The 13,356-nt window shown below is 35.1% G+C and overlaps 1 protein-coding gene across 1 annotated transcript in view; it reads left to right on the top strand.

The window, feature by feature from the left end:
- SCAMP1 (secretory carrier membrane protein 1) overlaps window positions 1-13,355 on the top strand; it is a gene marked incomplete at its 5' end in the record, with an annotated part of 30,204 nt that extends 16,849 nt beyond the window's left edge. The window contains 5 exons of the mRNA XM_010174870.2: window positions 1,376-1,504; window positions 7,382-7,541; window positions 9,908-10,009; window positions 11,847-11,964; window positions 13,191-13,355. Of these exons, the coding sequence (XP_010173172.2) occupies window positions 1,376-1,504; window positions 7,382-7,541; window positions 9,908-10,009; window positions 11,847-11,964; window positions 13,191-13,355 (674 nt within the window). The remainder of the gene's footprint in view (window positions 1-1,375; window positions 1,505-7,381; window positions 7,542-9,907; window positions 10,010-11,846; window positions 11,965-13,190) is intronic.
- Between the last annotated feature and the right edge of the window lies 1 nt (window position 13,356).

A 13,356-nucleotide genomic window follows, 5' to 3' on the forward strand; every position in this document is an offset into this window, starting at 1 on the left:
TAGAAAATAACCACTTGGTTTTTGCTCTCAAACCATCTTGCCAAGCTGTCTTTCAGTCTCAGTTGAAAATTTTGAAACTTGTAGCACAGCAGCGGGAAACTGCATGAAATACAATTCTTAAATAATAACTTGAATTAATATGGGAGACCTGAATTTTTCCATAGCTCTGTCTTGAAACTATCAGTCATGAAAAAATAACCATATATTGCAGAATTAAGATCTGAATTATTATCAGATATTTTTCACATAAGAAATCCCAGAGTAGTTTTCTATATGGATGGGAATATTACTTCATTACCTTCTGCATGCTCCCTCTGCCAATCCCCTGCTCTGGAAAGTGGTGTAAAACTTTCAGTAGAATAGTCTGGACAGAACTGACAAGCTTCATCTTGTCTGAGTGAGGGAAACAAATAAGGTGTAAGCTTTGCAAGTTATCTGCTCTCAGCAGATATGGTTGAAGATAGAAATTGCAAGCAAAACTTTGTCAGAATTTCAAATAAAGGTACCTTTAGGTTAGTCTCTAGTTCAGGTCCACTTCTGAAACATGGTGATTAATGTACATGGTGATTAATTTGAAATGCTATGGTAAACGTTTGTTGCAGTTACTATCTCAGTTGAATCTCTAAGTATCTGCTTGGTATGACTTGTGTTTGGCCGTGAGCAGATCAGGATACAGGAAATCCATGTCTGATACTGCATCCTTTGTGGTGTCCTCACTCTGTCACCTGACTGTATCAAAATACAATGATGCTGTAGGGCATCTTTTTGTAACAAAAAAGTACTTTAGAGCATTTCAATAGCTGCTTTTCTTGAGGCTTGAGGGCTTTTAGGTAAAGCTTTGACTGTAAACTGTATTGGGAACTAGTTCAAAGTGTTAGAGATAGCCTGGTGTTAAAAATATCAGGACTCTGAGAATTAAGAATGCTTTTCAGACTCCAGTCTTTGTGCTCAGCAAAGTATATGAGTATGGTGGGACCTTAGGAAAATGTGCATTTAAAAGTCAAGGAACTCTGAGAAATTGTTTTTCTGCCTATATCTGCTTGTTTTGTAAAGAATTCTTTTTTCTCGTTACTTTAAAGGGACTGTCAGATGCCTGCTTAGTCTTTTACATAAATAAAATATTGTACTTTTCTTGATCTCTCTGCACTTCATTGTATTTTATTTATGAAGTTTATTTTCAGTATTGTGTGAGGATTGCTGATAAAACTCCTGGGTTTTGGTAGCCCAGGTTATCCATATGCTTGTGAAACTCATGCATAAAAGAATTTGAATTAGTTCAAATGCATATCCTCTTCTAGTATACAGAGATTAAAACTATATTAAAAAACTATATTAAAACTATTATAAAGTGTTTTTTTGTTTGTTTGTTTTGCAGGTAGAAAAAATAACTGGCCACCTCTTCCTGAGAATTTTCCAGTAGGTCCTTGTTTCTACCAGGACTTCTCTGTAGACATTCCTGTAGAATTCCAGAAGACAGTAAAGATTATGTACTATTTGTGGATGTGTAAGTATTTTTTTTTTTTTCTTAAGAAAAAACACAGTGCCCATTCAAACTTGATGACACATACCTGGCACTCTGGCTTTTGCAACATCTATAATGAGAAACTGTTGTAAATCTAGAAGTCAAATGTTGAAGTAAAATCTTTGTTAGCTTCAATTTTAAAAGCATTGAATTATTTAATAGAAACTTCCACAGAAAAAAAGGAGGAGGCAATTTGGTTCTAGTATATTGCAGTTTTCTGGTTTAAGTATCTCTGTTGTTGTAAAATGAGCTTTGACTTTTTATTAACTCAGAAAGAATTTTACTGTTTTTAAAATCAACTTATATACTAAGAAGTAGAATTCACAATCAGTGTTATTATAATTGTGAGTTTAAGTAGTATAATATCCATTTGCTTTAATATACATAATTTTATATAGTTTAATATAGTTTTTATTCTATACTTGAGATTTAATATCCTGTTAGTCTATTTAAAAAAATAGTGTAAAGTAAATTAGCTGAAGTTAAAACTATCCTTTGTACACCAAGAATGCTCTACACCATCTTTGTGGGGTTAATTTTGCCCTCATTTATGTGCTGTGTTTTGACTGGAGAAATGCTGGATGAACCAAATGTACAAGTGGCAAAACATGTTTTCTTTTGCCTTGTCCGGTATGATGAGAGCCTAATAATTACTGTGAGACTGAGGAAATTCCAAAGATTTAGGTGCTTTGATGCCTGTAATATATTTTTACCATACTAAGGGAATATGAATTTCAGAACTTTTCTGTATTTTTTACAGGGCTTCAGATTTAGTTAGCAAATCTCAATAATTTTACCTGTTAATCTAGTAATCTTACTGCTGTGATTGAACGACATAACTGAAACACAAAATAAGAAGTCAACTTTCAATCAAATGAATTCCATTTCATCATAATCCATAGCTTTCTGGATTCATTGCTGGGTCATTAATCTTCAGACGAGCAACTAAATCCACTGTAGCATATGTGACTAGTTACTCTTATAAATCTGACGGACTTTTAAGATTTATATGAAATCTAAGATCAAGTACTCCAAAATTTTAGGATAGTTACTAATTCTCGCCATTTGCAGGACTGAGTTCTGGAACTGCTGTTATGTTTCAAACACAAGGTGAAGTTGGGCAGTGAGAATTTAAATATTAATACTGTTTTTCTTTTTCCTTCTTATGGCAATAAATAAAGGAAGCAGCAATGTTACAGTATTTCAAAACATATAGGAGTTGTGCTTTTATACTAACATGACAGATTTTCTTCTAGACAGACTGAGACTTTAACTGAGTCCTCTTGCTCTTTTCCTTCTTTAGCTCTAGTAGTCTTTGATTTGGGGATTACTCAAGAAGGAAGGAAAAGGGCATAATAAAGGAAATGAAAGACAAAATCTTAATTTCAGGCTAAAAAAAAAAAAAAAAAGATTGATCACAGAATTCCATGCCTTATGGCTGGCTGTTGAATCAAGCCTTGTGACTCTTCTTTCCCACGATCGTATCTCCATGTTTTGGCTCATTTTTCATTAGAGTGGGTGTGCTTCCTCAGTGGAGGCACTTATTACCATAGCAAACTAACCTGCTTCTGCTTGGTGCACTACCCTACATTTTATTTCCTCTTCCAGAACTTTCTTGGTCTTGTAAGACCTAGGGGTTCTGTGAACATAATCACATCACATTTAGGTAGACCTATTACTGCAAGCTCAGCAGTTTGTAAAGTAGGTTAGTTTTCCTCTTGCTTTTTAGCAGCTCTAGGAAAAAACCTTTCTGTTTCGGTTTTCTGTGGTTAGTAGCAATTTTTATATCCTTATTCTTGGAAATTTTTTGACCTGTTTCACATCTATATACTCTTTATCTTATGAGAAAACAATGCGGGCTGTATCTCTGTTCTGTAAATTCATCCATCTTTTCTCTGTTTTTATCAGAAATCGGAGTTTTCTGATTCCTTGATATGATTGTATTATTGCACATACGTTTTTGTTTTGTTTTGTTTTTAACCTGGGGAGAGCCTTTTTTTTTTTTTTTTTTTTTTTTTTCACCAATAAAAATTTAAGCTCTCATGTTTTTGTGAACTGCAGCAATCAATTAGCAATGGCTTCTGTCAGCTGCCAGTGGAGCTTTTCTGTTCTGTCTTGGTTTTGTGACCATTGCCAGTTTAGCAGCTTGCAGATAGAATGGCAGCTTCCTCCGCCCTTTAGCACTGGGCACTACTTTTCAGATCTTTCTATGCTGTTACTAGTGAAATGCCCCATGTCTCTTGACCCCTATCTAACAGCAAAATTTTTTTGGCTCAAAAGCCTGTGTTTTCCAGCTTCTTTCCCCAGAGGCTGATGGCACATACAAACTGAGCAGTACTGATTTTCAAGGAATATTTCTTATTTGAAGTTACAAACTGAAGACCTGCTTAATCGCATGGAAAGCTTTCATGGCATTTGAGTTTGTTACTTTATATAGGTTATGAATGTTTCCATTTTCTGTGAACACGACTTTTAAGGGTTTTCAAAGACCAATGACTTAACTGTAAATTCTGATAGAAAAATAATACCCTAAAGTGCCAACTTTTATGGTATTTTTTCTGTTTAGGAGAGTTTCATCTCATCCATCCTTCTGTCTGAGGATACGATCAATAGTACATATATCAGATCAGTCTGTTGATGTTTGTTCTGCCTGTTCCTGAGAACCTCCAAGGATGGACACTTCATAACCTCCCTCCAAGCCTGTTCTAGTGTGTGCTGTCTTTTATCATTAGAAGATGTTTCCAAGTATATAATTTAATTCTCCCTTCCTGTGTTTGATCTTCCCTGTTCTGTCCACTGTTGCTATGGAGAACACATTTATCCCCATTAGTCATCTCCTTTTGCCTAAATTAGCATAATTTACTCAGGCTTTCTTTGTAGCTTATGTTTTCCAGAGGTCTCTTTGTTTTGTTGCTGTCTTGCAGGTTTGCTGCTTGGTCCACTCCATATTATGTTTTTTTTTAGTGTGCAGCATCAAGAATTTTACAATGTGGACTGTGTCCAGTATCTTAGCTGAAGGCCTAATTTACTGTGTAGAGGAGAAAAAACCACCTTCACTTTTTTGATAGCATGTGCTTATGTTATGTACTGATCTAAGCCTGTATTAGAATGTATTTTTTCCTATGGAAAATACTTCTGTCATTTGTAAGGCATGTTTGCATGTCTTACCCATCCCTTCTCCAAAAAGATCACAACAGACAAGGAACAAAGGCCTAAACTACATTTGAAGCCACTCTGTGCTCCGAAGTTGCATATGATCAGACTTCACCAGTTTTGTTCTCGCTTGTCAGTTGCCCTGTGACTTCAAGACTCTCCATTTTGTAGGCATCCCATTCCCTTTGAGGCATTCCATAGCAGGGTGACAGCCCAGCTGATTCCTGGGAAGAAGTGCATTCTTTTGTCATCCGTCTTAGCGAGGACTTTGGTTTCCCAATAATACTATCAATACAGCATTACTGAAATGAAACTTACTAGGAAAAAGTATTTCCTTACAGTCCCAAATGGAACTGCAAAATAATAATCTCAGTAATGTAGATGCCAAATAGGATCAGCGCAACTTGTGGTCTTTATCTTCAATTCACTTTCAGACATTAATGGATGATAAAGTGTAGTTAATTAAGACAGGGAATGCGTATCTAACTAGGATTCTTCTGTACAAGGAAGTTTACACTAATAAAAATGAAGGTGAGTCTGAATATTTATTAAACTAATGTAATTTCCCATTCTTCCCTCTTTATTCTGGCACGCCTCCCCTCCCGCCCCCCCTTTTTTTTTAACCTCAACTGCTTCCACAAGTAAACAGGAGAAGGCTTTCTTAGATCACTTCACACTGAGTACTATATTGGTATAGCTGTGAAGTTACTGTCATATAGACATTGCATGTTGGCGACTTCTGCTAAAGCTATAGGTCACTTCAGCCCCCAGGTTGTCATTAACTTCTAATAACTTGTATCATGGTTTAATTTGAAGAGGCAAGTAGGTGGAAGGTACTTAAAACCATTACTCCGCACATAAAAACACCTGTCTATTCATACAACAGCAGAGCTTATCTAGGTCACTTAGTGAAGGTGTTGGCTCAAAGAACAAATGCCTTTCTGTACCTTGCAGCAGGCAAGTGGAGCAAAGGGACAATTGTCAGTTAAGTCCCCATCTTCATCTGCAGCTTGCTAATACTTGGCTTTTAAAACTGAGATTCTCTGTGACAGTAGTGACCCCAGTGTAAGTATTAGCAGTGGGTGTGACATTTCAGCCCCTCTTCTGCACTGATGGTATTCTTTTAAAACTTGTGTTACTATAATTGCAATTACAAAAAAATAAGTAATTTTGGAAAGTTCAAATTCCACCAGAATGTGGATGTTTCTAGAAATCTAGGGTGTCTCCCTGTTTTCCATTGTTGACTAGGAAAAGAAAGCGTGCCCCTTAGTAAGCTTTCTCATATTTACCAAAGGAAGGCAGGAATTTGGGTTTTTATCCTTTGTTGTGCTTTATGAGGCGTGCACACACAAATTTTGAAATGAGTTGCTTTCCTGATCTCTTGGAACAGTGCTAGGATATGTAGATGCATTAAATGCTTTTTATTTTAAAGTACAAAGTTTTCTGTTTATGATGACTCTTAGAGGAAGACATGATTTGTCTAAAGGTCATATTTTGAATTTCATCAGCCTTTCATGTGATGATGTGGGCATTTTGCTTTAAGAATTTTTCCCACAAAGTAGATTTAAGGCTTATTTAAGTACTAGTTAAGACTGCAGCAAAGAGTTTGAGGAGTCATTTTTTCAGAATCTTTATTATCTTGCCAGTTCTTCTGTTAACGATACCTTCCAGTGGAATGACTGAAATGTTTCTCTGAACTTAAACATTGCTGCAGAGAGCACCTTGTGCACTCTCCATTATAAATACTCTACTTTATCCTGGTCCTCAAGGACAGAAACTTTCCTCTGAGTAGCAAAATCACTCCTCAATCACTGGTTGTTGCTGAGCAAAGACAGAAATTGATGCTCATCTTTTAAGTCTGGCAGAACTAACCCTTTCTGAGATAGCATGAAGGCAGTAGTTGTGAGGTTTCTTAATACCGTTGTGTTTTTTTCTGTTCTAAGACTATATTTGAAATAAGCTGTGAAGTCATAGTGCCAGTGCATTTTTTTAGTAGAAATTCAGTAGTTAACCTGTAACAGGGTCTGCCAATGAGAAAATGCTAGTATCGAGCTAAGAACAGAGCACCAAAAGGTCAGATGTTTTAAGACCAATGTAATATATATTTGAATATGGAATATATATTAAATCATACAGAACAGCTTCTTGCAGATCTTGTTTTACTGAGGAACATTTTTTCCTAAGTGGGTTTTTTTTGCTTTTTTTACATGGAAGACAAAGAGCTTTTCATTGAAAGATTTTTTTGGAAATCAAATTAGAATGTGTACAGTGCTAAATTTATGAAGCATTTATTATAGTTTATAAGCTTTCTCTCAAAAAATATTTAGTAGTCTGTTGAATTTATCTATATCCAGTTATTACTGTAGAAAAAGTATCAACTGTTGCAGCTGTAGAAACTTCTTTTCCATCATTTTAAGTTTGAAAATGTTTTATTTTTATGACAGAATTTTTTTCCTTTACCCTATACCTGATAGTATTTTAATTTTCATGTTCAGTACTTTCACTTGTGAATACAGGGTTTACCTGAAAGTTAGAAAACTGTATAAAAATCAGCTTATTGCTACGGATATTGAGAGAGTACTGATTTATTGTCAGCATACTGATGTTTTGTTTAAAAATGCTCAGTTTGGGTGTTACTTTAACAGTTGTAATAATTTATTGTATAAACATAACTTAATTAAAACTATTTTGCTTTTGCTTCTACAGTCCATACAGTGACACTGTTTCTTAATATCTTTGGATGTTTGGCCTGGTTTTACGTTGATGCTACGCGAGGGGTTGATTTTGGATTGAGTATTCTCTGGTTCTTGCTTTTTACCCCTTGTTCTTTTGTCTGCTGGTACAGACCACTTTATGGAGCTTTCAGGTAAAAACTTCAGCTTGACTTAGGATATTTAAAAACTTGTAGAAATGCATTAACATTCCAGATTTTACTTGATTATCATCATGATAATCCTTTAATATGCTTTCATTAGAAACAATTAGTATGTTAGCGATTAATTCAGTTGTTGTATTAGAAACAGATTACAATAGTTAGGAATATAATGGAATATCCTTTACTTAGGAATATCCTTTAAAGTATTTATTGCTTCTATCATTGACAGAATATTTGTAGGAAATATTTAACTTTGTATTGGGATGATAACAATTTTAAGGAAAATTCTCATTAAATCTCTATCCCTTCACACCAAGAATTTGAGTAGGTTAATAGTTAGTTCTTAAATTTTTGTCTTCCCAAATGAACTTCATAAAACTCTACACTTAAAAATCTTATAATGTTAAGTCACCTACAGTATTAGAGAGCTACAGGCTGAGATTCTGTAGAATAAGTAGAGTAGGTATATAGTAATCAAACTCTAGTATTCTTCCTAGCTTTTAGCAATCTCCATAGACTTCATGTGATAGTTTAACTTGGCTGGCAGCCAAACAAGACACAGCCACTTGCAACCCCACCATTTCTGCCCCCCACCCAGGGAATCAGGGAGAGAATTGGAGGGGTAAAGGTCAGGAGACTTGTAAGTTGAAGTAAGAACAATTTAATAATTAGAGTAAAATAGAATTAAGATAGTAATAATAATAATAAACAATTATAACAACTGTATATGAGTGATGCAGAGTACAGTTGCTCACCACCTGCTGATAACGACCCCAGAGGAACAAAAAGGAACCCCGAACCTGAAATCGCAATCCTGGAAAAGCGAGCCCGAGCAATTCCCGAGAGAATCCCCCCCTTTCCAGTCAGCCCCAGTTACTGTACTGGACATGATGTAATAGGATCTGGAATATCTTATTGGCACATCCAACTGTCAGTTCTGGGTTCCACTAACTGCTGCACTTTTCTCCCCCTCCCCCCCCCGGCCCCTTCCAGTCCTCTGCTCTTGCAAACTACGCAAGCACAGTGTCCTTGTGTGTTATGAACATTTCTTCTCATAAGAATTCCCACTGAAACCAAAACACAATGCTTTCTAGCTACTAAGAAGAAAATTAACTCTATTCTAGCAAAAAAACCTAAAACCAAACCGGGACACTTCACAAGTGTGAGTTGTGGTAGCTTTGTGTTTAAGAATAGAATGGTTGGTTTGCATGCAAAATTGAACTTTTTCTTTTGGTGAAAATCAGCATATAGAGTACTCTAAATCCTGTAATCTTACAGTATTTCTTGTTTGGTTGGTTGGTTTTTTTACATTGAAGTGATTCATGATATTCTCAGTTAAAATGCACTAATTCTTGTAGAGAAACTTTGATGGCCAGAAATTGCAGTTAAGCAGTGTTACACCAAATGAGATGTTTCTTTTTGCTAACCAAGGAGGTATTGCTGTACCTATATATCTTTGAGGAATCATATAGTTTAACTTGCATTTGCTCTCTAGTGAATCCATAGCTTTTCTTAGTAAATACTGATTGTTTGGAAAAGGAAAACTACTACTTGCATATTCAACTTTGGGTCACTTGCTCAGCTGCAAATGAAGTAGTTACTGAATGGAATTGATTGAATAAATAGAAGTGAACAAACTCCCTTCTGCAGGAAGAGCTGTTAATGGCAAAAACTGGTTTTGTGACTTAACTAAGTGATTTCTACTACTTTTAGAATTCTGGTAGCAAGCATATCATATGATGATTAGTTTTGATAGTAGTAAGTTGGGGTCTTTGTTAAGACTTTGCCTGTGCATTTATATTTGGTGAGTTTTTTTACTTTCAGACTGTCAGGCTGGCATTTTAGTAATTTAAACAGCAAACTTACTTTGTATATTTTGCTTTTAAACAACAGCTGCTTCAATATTCTGGTTTGCACTATGTTTCAGTAATTCTGTATTAGATTTTATTTCCTTTTACAAGTAAAATATTTTCTTCCCATCTTGCCAGCATGCTGAACTTCAGTCTGAAAGTGGAGCAGAATTCTGTTCTTCATGCATTGTAGCAAAACTTTTATGTTTAATCTGAGAAGTCCTGCTGTGTGCTGAACAAAACACTAAAGAATAATATCTTGCTTCTATTCTTACCTCTGTTAGAGGTGCAGGTGGCAAAACCACTATATTAAAGAAGAAGGAGCAGCTCTTGTAAATAAACACTCTACAAAACCACAGAATTACTGATACTTCAAGTCACTGTCAATAAATGAAAGCACTTTTCCTCTAGTTAATGCAGAAAAATTGTTTAGATTGGTACTACAGTATTTGCAAAAAGTCATTAATTTCCTGTCTGCTTTAACCTTTTTTCCTCCCCCTCTTTCAGGAGTGACAGTTCATTCAGGTTCTTTGTATTCTTCTTTGTATATATCTGTCAGTTTGCTGTACATGTACTTCAAGCTGCAGGATTTCAAAGATGGGGAAACTGGTGAGTATTCTGTTTCCTGTACTGTTGTACTGTCTGTAAGACAAACACTAATATTTCATATAGCAACTGCAATACGGTCTGTGTGTTTTTTCGAAAGACTTGTTTGTATTCACTGGAATTGTTACCTTTAGCACTCAAAAAAAGCATTTTTGGAGCGCTCTTAACTAGCAAAAGTGCATGAAACATATCCCAATAGTGTGAGGTACTTCTGTTATTAGGCTCTTCAAAATTTTATGTAAACAACATAAACCACTTTGAACTATTCTTTTATACATAAACTTCTCTATTTTTGTGGTGTATGGAGATGTTATCTGCTTTATATTTAAGATAAAGACATAAGCAAAACTTAAGAGAAAATTAAAATAATTTAGAGAGTAATAATATACTGTTTGCATATTGTTTCATTTGTTATTTCTAATTATACTAGTATACTTAGTAAGGAAGTGTATGGCTAAAATTTGAAGAATGAGTCGACAATATGTTCAGGTGAATATAGTGGTGTATCTTTGATATTATTTGAAAAGCTCATTTGTCTGAGTCGACTCCTTATTCTGTAATAGCTGATTTTTCTTTTTGATGCTTGTAAGTATATAAGCATTTACATGAAGCTTTTATGTGTTTTATTATATTTTATTTGAGTCTTTGAGGTCTAATATTTAGATTTTACAAGGAAAAGCTGTTGGGAATCAGTCACTGTCCTTGTTAATTCAACAAACTTGAATTAACTAAAAGCATAGTTGTAGTAGCCACTTGGTAGGGTGGAGAGCTATGACTGGCAGTACTATGGGTGGGTAATGACACTTCTCTGTATCAGTGCTTTTTGCTGATAACCTCCAAATATACACAAGGCAGACAGTAGAATTGTAGCGTAAGGAAAGATCCTGTTTTATTATTGGCTCTAATCCACTCTTTTGCTTTTTCTTAGATACATTGATTGACATTAACAAAATAGAAAAGTATTTTAGAGGGCTGAGTATGTGGAGTATTTCTTAAGGATACTTGGGGAAGGGGTATGAGAAATAGACAGACCATCAGAAAATGCTAATTACAGTTTGGATTTTAGAGTTTTGTGGTAGAGTCCAGTTGGACATAGGGTATATCAAAGCAATTTGAAACACGTAGAGGAAAGTTTTAAGGTTGTTTGGATTTGCAGAAATTTTTTGCTTTTTTTTCTATGGAAGAATCTTTTCTATCTAATGTTTTATTTTTATTAAGACAGCTGCTTTTTGTGGTTTCAAGGTTGATAATTGTATTTTTCTGTTGGTGTTTAAATTTTGAAGAATGGTGAAATGTAGATACTATTATAGCAATCTTTTCTATTAGTTCATCTGATGCTATCTACTTCAAAAATTATCATACTAACCTCAATTGAGAAAGCATCTCTGTATGGATACAATTAAATGAGTCTTCCCACGTATAAGCTGTGTGTATGTGGCATGGTTTTTTAATATATATTAAAAAGTTAGAAGCTATCTTTTTAGGGACATTTTCACAAAATCATGTAGTCTTAAATCAGTTTCAAATGACAGTATGACAAGAAACCCCCAGAAGTTGATGAGCAATTCTCTAATTTCATCACAATTCTGCTCAAGGATAATAATCTTTACTGCGCTTTCTATATAGTTTCACTATATGCATTGGAAAAAATGAAAACTAAGCTCTAAAAGCTTATTATAGAACTGCAATACACTTATGTAAAATTCCCATGACTTTTTCTTCAAAAATATACAAAGCTGATCAGAACCAGGAGGTTATAAAACTTCCCTTGATGTGGATACCTGTGGTTGAAGGGTTCATGTGCTGTGCTAGTAAAGTTTGTCCTTTCTTTTTCCTTCAGTGGGTGGATTTCATCTCTTACTGGTCTTAATAAGAGTATTCCTGTTGGCATTATGATGATAATCATAGCTGCACTTTTCACAGCATCTGCCGTTATCTCATTAGTTATGTTTAAAAAGGTAAGTCACATATTATTCATAATTTTCTTACACGGTTGTGGAGTTAGGAAATGCTGTTTGTATAGTGCATGTATTTTCTGCAGACTAAAATGGGGAAGGATAGCTCTGAATTAGAGAAATTGGGAGGTAATCCCACAATGAAAGGGTACATGGATGCACTGGACACTATGATTGTATTCATAGATGCCAGGTTGTAATTTTCAAATCTGTGGTAATTCATCAGGCTGAGTGAAGTGTGATTCTAAAGATTCCTAAGTTTCAGCTCTTACCAAAATCATTCCCATTAAAATCAATAGAAGAGGAAGATCCCTGGCACCTCAGAAAAGGATTTTTATTTCTCCTTTTCTGTTATTTTAATGTTTCATTTTCAATTAATGACTGCATAGCATGAAAGTTCAAAGAAAGATGGTTTTTACCCTTGGTTCCTTTTTGTGAATTTCCATCTAGAAGACCTAAGTTTAGATACTAATGTGCTAGTAAGTTTTTTTTTTATGTTGTTAAATAAAATGTAACTGAGAATTTTGCTGACGATGTACTCGCAATTCTAACCATTCAGCCTCAGTTACAGTTATGCTTAAGAGATTTTTCACGTACCCAACCGCTTCTCGCCTATTTACAGTAAGCTAGAAATTTTAAGCATCGTCTGGAGATGTCCCTTCTTAATTGTTTTCTGCATAAATAGATACAGGAGAAAGAAGCAAGCAAGAAAAAAGTATGATGGAGTATATTTTTTTATGCTCTTCCTACTGTGTGCTCCTGGATTCTTTTCAAAAACCTGGACACTTAGATGTGACTTGGTGTATCTGTATGGATGAGAAATAGTCACGTTTGTATAACAAAGGAAAATTTACAACATTAATTCCCCTGCTACACTTGAAGGAAAATGTCTTTGCACTATTACTTGGCAACTTTATTGTGACTTGATTCAATATAAGCCAGAAATAGCGTTTTAATTTTAATACTCAAGTAATTGGAAGTTACTGGAGGTTTGTTTTGTTGTTGTACTAGAGATTATATGCCATATTGTTGAGAGAGTTTGTAAGTCATATTGTTTAATATCTCGAGATATTATGCAGAGCTATTGGTCATCCCACTCGCAGATACATATCTGTATTATTAGGATATTTTATGCTTCTTAATATTCATTCATAGCTTAGCTTGTTCTTGTAACTGTACCAACCAGAGAAATTAAAGTGTTTCCTGTCACTGCTTCTCCACCCCGCCAGGTGCACGGTCTGTACCGCACAACAGGTGCTAGTTTTGAGAAGGCGCAGCAGGAGTTTGCGACAGGAGTGATGTCCAACAAAACTGTACAGACCGCTGCAGCCAACGCCGCGTCAACAGCAGCAACCAGTGCAGCTCAAAATGCGTTCAAGGGTAACCGAATGTAGG

This window comes from Antrostomus carolinensis, unplaced genomic scaffold (genome assembly GCF_000700745.2).
Source record: "Antrostomus carolinensis isolate BGI_N321 unplaced genomic scaffold, ASM70074v2 scaffold12899, whole genome shotgun sequence".
NCBI lineage: Eukaryota > Metazoa > Chordata > Aves > Caprimulgiformes > Caprimulgidae > Antrostomus > Antrostomus carolinensis.